The sequence below is a fragment of the Camelus ferus genome, chromosome 18 (assembly GCF_009834535.1).
Source record: "Camelus ferus isolate YT-003-E chromosome 18, BCGSAC_Cfer_1.0, whole genome shotgun sequence".
NCBI lineage: Eukaryota > Metazoa > Chordata > Mammalia > Artiodactyla > Camelidae > Camelus > Camelus ferus.
In genome coordinates, this window is record NC_045713.1 from 12109573 (window position 1) to 12116576 (window position 7004).

At 50.6% G+C, this 7004-nt stretch overlaps 1 protein-coding gene across 2 annotated transcripts; it reads right to left on the reverse strand.

Annotated features, from left to right (window-relative positions):
* On the reverse strand, window positions 1–6970 carry AIMP2 (aminoacyl tRNA synthetase complex interacting multifunctional protein 2). Of its 2 annotated transcripts, none has more exons than XM_014561650.2 (4): window positions 6834–6970; window positions 3269–3475; window positions 1375–1606; window positions 1–527 (listed from the first exon to the last, which is right to left on the reverse strand). In XM_014561650.2, exons 1-4 carry the CDS (start codon window positions 6846–6848, stop codon window positions 139–141), a joined length of 843 nt encoding a protein of 280 aa, XP_014417136.1. In that variant the 5' UTR covers window positions 6849–6970; the 3' UTR covers window positions 1–138. The 2 variants fall into 2 exon arrangements, with proteins under 2 accessions (XP_014417136.1, XP_006173932.1); XM_006173870.3 differs by having other exon boundaries at window positions 6714–6964.
* Between the last annotated feature and the right edge of the window lie 34 nt (window positions 6971–7004).

Below are 7004 nucleotides of genomic sequence, written 5' to 3' on the forward strand. Positions count from 1 at the left end.
TTAATTCTATGATGCTTTTATTGATACTTGACAACTGGCTTAAATAAAGACTTTGATTTTAGGACAAGTCCCTTTACCAGTAATAGGCACGGAACAGCACCATTCTTCAAATGGAAGCCCTTTAAATCAGTGAGGGATTCACTGAAGGAGCCGCAGGGCGGTGTTGAAAGGGGCCAGGTTCTCACAGGCCCTCATCCACCTCTGCACGTTGGCTGGTGCTGGCGCCCCGCAGCCTCCCGTCTGCCGGAGCACGGACCACAGCACGACGTCTGCCACCGTGAGCTCGTCCCCCACCAGCCAGGGGCTCTTCCCGAGAGCGGAGTTCATGGCGCGGAACACAGCGGCTTTTTCTTTACTGCTCCCGTCTTTGAGCTGAAAAATCGCTGTATCTACCCAGCTGTCGATGAGGGTTAAATTTACAGCATCGTGCTTCTGGCCAAACAGGGAGAACAGGAAGCGTGCGACGTTCCCTTCTCCTTCGACGGGACACATCGTCTGGACACTGAATTTCATCTGCGTCTTCGGCACTGAAAGGGAGAGAAGCACCATCAGCCAGAATGGCACGGGGGCGGGGTGTGGTACAGAGCGGTAGGACGTGCAAAGGCGAGTCCCCATCAGTCGTGACCTGGCGGCGAGGGAGAGCATGTCTTCAAGAAAATCGTATTTCTAGACTGTCTCCAAAAGGTTACTCTTCAAGGTTTAAACTTTAAAGAGTGCAAGCTATCTGTTAAAAAAAAAGGAACCCTTTCTGGTATTTGGTTAGGACACTTTTCAAGCTAGAAGGAATCTCCGACCATCTATTCCAACCCCTGTGCCCTAAGAATTTGGAGGATGGGGACTGGACCCCAGGAGACCCGGCTCCAGGCCAGGACCTCCTGCCCCAGCAGGTCTCTTGACGTGAGGCTGAGGGCAGTTAAGGCCTTCCTGGATAGAGGGTGCCGACTCACTTCCCTCTGTATGAATTACCCTGGGAGAGGCAGACACCAGTGGGATAATGAATGAAAGATACCCTGCCATCCTTTAATGGAGAACGTCCATTAAAAGATAACGTCAGTGTCCCCATAGCGACAGGTTTTGGATTGTGAGGGCAAGATGGCTGTGACAGCCGTTCCTCCCCTGCTCTGGCTGGTGAGACGGGATCCCCCCTAAAACTGCGCTCAGTCGCGACCCTGGGCTTCCCAGAGGAAGGAGAGCATCTCTGGGTCAAGATGCACCTGTCCCTCTTGTTGACCTCTCCCCACCAAAGCTTTCTGGACCGAGAAAACCTGACCTGACAGCAAACAGCTGAAGAGCCCCTAGAGCTGGAGGATGTCCCTGTCCCCGCCCCGGGCTGCCTCCGGTTAAAACCCTGGTGCGCTGGTCCCGTCCACTTACCGTTCTTCCAAATCAGAGTAAAGCCCAGCTGATACTCATGGCGGGGCTGCTGCTTCGTCTGCTCGCCGAAGCACCTGAGGAGGTTTGCTGGCACACCCTCGACTGCCGAGTGCGTGTGCACCGTGGACAGGACCCTGTAGTGGTCACAGAGCAGCCGGTGCAGCACGAGCAGGGAGAGGGGTGGTGAGGTGGGGTTCGCGTTGATCACGATGTCTTTCAGCGCCCCGTAGTCCTGGGGGAGCAAACCCCAACCGAGGAGGTTACATCAGCGGCAACATGGGCACTGCTGCTGGACCAGGTGCTATTCTTAGAGCCTAACCAGGCTTGGCTCCCTGAACCTTCAACTCGCTCCAGGAAGTATGACTGTCATCCCACCTTCCAGCTGAGGACGTGGGTGCTGGGGAGGGAGAGGATTCCTGGCGCCCTCAGCTCAGAAGTGGGGCTGGGATCCGAGCCGACCCTGACCCCTTTACCTCTGCATTGCCCGCTGCCAACAAAGGAGAGCTGACTTTATCATCAAAGGAGTGCAGCGCGTTAGGAAGGACACTTCTGTTTGTCCCTAAGTTAAAAAAATAACCCGTGCAATTACTCCAGTTACTAAATCTTTCCAACATCTGACAGGATACAGTTTTGACAGCAATTTGAGTTACCTGTCAACGAAGGGCCCCTGGAAAAAGGTCCTGGCCCAGGGAGGTTCTAAAAAACGAGGTGTTAACTAAAGTGCCTTTTCAGATGCAGACTTTTAAGTCTGTACAATCTCTCTTCATGACCAAGGAACTCATATAATAGAGCAACGGCCAAGCTCCTTGGCATCTTGTCCCCAGCCTGCCCCGACCTGGCCTCTAGTCTTGCCACCCCGACCGACACCCTTGACTGGAGCGATGCTGGATGCTCTGTGGTTCTCTGAACGCATCGTGTTACCTGACGCTGTGCCTTCCGAGGTATCAAAATTCATCTTAAGCCCTGTGTGCGCTGGGAGGCCTTCCCAGCACCCTGAGACACCCCCGCACGGCTGTGCTTACCCACTCGCCCACTGTGCCGACTGGCTCCCTGGGGGACTGGCTGGGTTGGGTCTCCCTGGGCCCCGGGTGCATGTAAACCTGTCCTGGATGATACAGGAACATACGAGTGCAGAGGTACTGACGATACCAAAACTGAGCCCTGGGCAGGATGCTGCAATACTGCCTCCACGTGGCAGGACCATTTCTATCACCAGTTCTAGGGAAGGGTGCCAGCAGGGGTTCCTGGGACAAACCCTTTTGCAGCCTCAAATAAATACCACTTGTAACAAGACTTTCTCTCTTTGCATATCAGACTGTGCTCTAAATTAGCTGAAATCTGTAGTCTGATGTTAAAGGTGGCTGGGACAACCAAATTTTAATACAGCAAACTGTCTGTAAGCAAAATACGTCTGAAGGAGGAGACCATGACTGGCTTTTAGCAACAAATGCCACAAGGATTAGGGGGATTTTTGTGCCTGGGCAGCCAAAGCTCTGAAATTTGGGCTGCTCTCAAAAGAGTCAGGGTTGACTCTGCTGCACCTCTGGGAAGCACTGAGCAGAAGACCCAAGGTCTGTTACTCCAGGGCTTGGAGGCTGCCGGGGGTGGGGGTGAGGAATCTGTGACTCTTGACTCCCTTCTTTGCCTAAGGAGCCTCCCTGTTCTCTGCTGGGTCTGAGAAATCAAGAAACTGCATTAGAGGTTGACTGGCTTTACTCAAAGCTCATCAATCTGTTTTGTGCAAAGGCATGATCATTTAGAGGAATGAAAAAACAAAAAAACGTTTTTTTACCACCTATGAAAACTGGAAAACGAAGGCTTTCCTCACGGTTCTGTGGCACTAACGACCCCCACTCAGCACACCGATGGCCCTTAGCTTTCCCAATGAACGTACCTTTCCGAGCATGGAATTTAAGTCCACTGCATTGGTGGAGAAAGCAGTGGGCTCATCGGCTTGGATGATGTCGGTGACATCCAAGTCCGCATCTGGCGTCTGAATCATCTTGGAGAGACCATCAACTGCAGCTTTCAATTCATACAGACGTTTTAAAATGTCATCTTGGCAGGACTCAAGGGCTCGAAGCGACGGGTCAGACTCCTCCTGAACAAACAGATATTGAGATGTTCACTGCCTCTTCTGTCAGAGCACTCTGCTGAAATCTGACCACTTGTCTTCTACTTAGTTCCCTGAGTTCATCAACCCCCATCTTCTAGAAGATGTAAAAATGAAGTAGCGGAATCATCTCATTGTCCCCCATCCAATGGGTCCTGCAAATCAACCCCCAAGCGCTATAAAACAAACAAAATACACTGTGACTGAAAGCCACTTTGAAATTGTATGACTCCTAGGTAGTTTAGTCTTCAAGAACAGAGAAGGCTAGAAAATGAACACAAATTGTTCTTTATATCAAACTAGTTCAAAATACTTTACATAAATGATTAGAAAAAGATGGAGGTGGGCAATGAGAATGTAATCAATAATTTATACTAATGGAAGGGAAAAGGGCGCACACATAGGTTAAAAAAAAAAGTGTCCTTTGGTTTGGAAGTATGTTCACGGGGGTAAAATGATCAGTTCCCCAAATCCTTTTCTAGGCAGTACTAGCACTCTCCCATCTTAGAATCGTCTTGAACTTTTTCACTGCTGAAATGCGTATCTCCACAAATAGGAAATACATCCTTTGTTTACTGTAATCTTTGCATCCTTCTTGCCTGGTATAGTGGACTGGTACACAATAAATAACCAATTATAAATGCTAAGGAATAAATCTCAAATTTCTACAGACTTTAAAAAGGAATGACAAGAAACCTCCCAATAGTCACAATATACAACCTACTTCCAGACTCATGAGCTCTCACGAAAGGTAATCCATCTGAATGGAGCAAAGAATACATCAGGCATGAGTAAGATGCTCAGAACTGGTCAGAAGGATCCATAAGACCGTGACCTTGAGTTTATTATAAATATGCACTCATGATACAGAGTGTGTAGGAAGAGCGTGTGCTCACACCTGTTTGCTGGTAAGCTTAAGGAGCATCTGTTCCTCCCCTTGTCACCGCTAATACCGCCCTCTGCCGCAGAACCCATTCATCACCAGCTGCTGTCAACTGCAATCCACTGGCTTCTAAGTGTCCCTCCACGGTCACCGCCCGAGTCCAAGACACCATTCTTCCCCTGGCCTGCTTCCACCTGGCACCCATTCTGGCCTACCCCTCCAGTCCATCCCTAAGGTGGCAGTCAGAGGTCAAGACCACCTCTCAGGCTAAAGAGCAAAGCCCCCAACCAGGCTTGATAACTAGTGTGTGTGACTGGTCCCCTGGCTACCTTCTCTCTCCTCGTTCGCCGCCACACTCCGCGCGCTGGCCGTGCTGTCCTTTGAGGCCTAAAGCCCACAGGCCCCCCCCACCCCCCGCCACAGGGGCTTCTCCTCACTGGGCTCCCTTGCTCTGCCACCCCTCACCCCCACCCCGCCCGGCTGGTTACTGCCAGTTTCCCGTGGAGCTCGGTCCCTCTCTCCCACCTCCCCTTGCCTACTTGCCTTGTTGAAGATCGAACAGCAAAGAAAGGCAAAGTGACTACTGTCTGGGTGGAACAAAGAATAAAGAGTTCAGTGTGCCAGTGAAAACCTTCAGGCGCCGACCGGAAGTAAGCCTGAGGAACGCAGAAATGCTCAGCGTGTGCTTTACACATCACACCCACTAGCGCTGGCCTGTTTTCCTTGCTCAGGCTAGACTATGACCTGGCATGTTATGTTTATCCATTTGTTTAACTTTACATGAATTTATTTGTAAGCAGATTATGTTGCTCTCATTTCCCCTGGATATGCTCCGTTTCTAATGATCTATCCATATTGTTGGCATCTGCTAGGGAAGAGGGACTGTGTGACTTCTCAGTTACAGGTTCACAGTTAACTGCCCAAAGGAAGTTAGGTAGCCAACTCAAAAAAAAAAAAAGAAAAAAGAAAGAAAGAAAAAAGGACTTGGTTTCAAGAGAGATGTGATGCTCCCCACTCTGGGCTTTCCTTTTCTGTTTCAGTTGAGGGACAATGGACCATGCCTGCATTTCTGCCTTAGCTCTGCAGTGAGGTGACAGTTGTGTCATTCTGTTTCAAACTAAATTGACCGCCTCCCTTCCAATCGAGGCAGAAAACTCTTAAGATAAAGCTTTTACCTATTCACTCATCTTCAGTCATAACGGACAGAAGGTCTCCCTGGCTGGAAAACTAAGATGTGTATTTGCCATTTATAAAAAAGTGAAGCTGAGCAGGTAATTTAGAAAAGATGCACTCAAAATGCCCAATAAACATGAAAAGATGCTCAACTGATTTACAAGGCTGGGAGATCTGAACTAAAACTACATTAGGAAGCCACTGTACAATCACCACCCTGGGGGAGGGTGCCAGCATCAGAAATTCGCATACACTGCTTGTGAAAGGGCGTAAACCGGTATGACTACTTTGGAAAGCAATTTAGTCCAGTTGAAGACAAATCAGCCTACTGAGCCAGCAATCCCTTTCCTTAGTACGTACCCTATGCCTGCTCATGTACAGGAATATTCACTGCGGAATTATTCATAACAGCCTAAAATGGAAAACTAGCCCGTGAGCAGTGGGACGGATGAAGCCGGGGGGAACAGTCTTACGAAGGAGACGACCACAGAGAGGACGAATGCTTCATTTTTTCATGCAGCAAAGCAATTCTTAAAGTCATGATGTTTAGAAGGGGCAGCCACACACGGCGGGGCACAAACTGCATGCTTCCACTTCCACCAAGACTACATGGTTTAAGTGACAAAATAAGAGAAACGCAGGACATAAGGACCACGGAAGTCGGGAACTTGGGAGATTTAAGTGGGGCGCTAACAACGTATTAACCTGAGCGATGGTGACTCTGTGATTTACTTTACAATCCGTCAAAACCAGCATTTACCTGCTATTCACTTTTCTGTGGGTAAAATTTCGTGGTAAAGTTTAAGTTGTCATAAGCGAAAAAGAAAACAGATATAAGATGGAGAGATCTTTTAATAGATAAAAGTTACGGACACTAGGAGGCCGGCGGGCACGTGAAACTCGGGTGGGGCAGGCAATCGGGCCCAGTCCCCACGGCTGGTTCGAGACTGTTCGGGTCCCACAGCCCAGGCCTGGAAGGACCCAAGCCCCTAGTCCCCTAACCAAACGGGCCACAGCCGCAGCGCCTGCGCACCGAGCAAGAGGGAGGCGGGGCGGGGCCACAGCAGAGCCAGGGCGCCTGCGCACCGGACCGCCGGCAGTGGGAACGGGACCTTGGCGCCTGCGCAGTGAGCTGGTGGGGGGGGTAGAGCGGGGGCTGCGCGCTCCTACCTGCACGTGGCCCGCGGCTGGCGCAGGACTACTGGTCTTGCCGTGCACGTTGGGAAGCTGGTACATGCAGGTGGGAAGCTCTACACGGAGAGATGCACCGCCCTCGTGATAGGGCTTTACCTGGTACATCGGCATCGTGGGAACCAAAGGAAGGGAGATGGCGGGTAAGGACACGAACGCTCAGAAACCGTCCAACTCCACGACAGACTGCGGCCGCCACCTTCCCAAGAAGGCTAAGGGCGTTCCGGAAAGCGCAGTTTTCCTGTGCTCTAATTGGCCCCTGCTTTCTTG

Bases quoted from the DNA above. Each gene is read 5' to 3' on its own strand.
- AIMP2 (XM_006173870.3), bottom strand. From the start codon at position 6,848: ATGCCGATGTACCAGGTAAAGCCCTATCACGAGGGCGGTGCATCTCTC. The intron at 3,476-6,713 runs GTAGGAGCGCGC...CTGTTTGTTCAG, and splicing joins CAGCCGCGGGCCACGTGCAG to GAGGAGTCTGACCCGTCGCT. The intron at 1,607-3,268 runs GTACGTTCATTG...TTGCTCCCCCAG, and splicing joins TAAATTCCATGCTCGGAAAG to GACTACGGGGCGCTGAAAGA.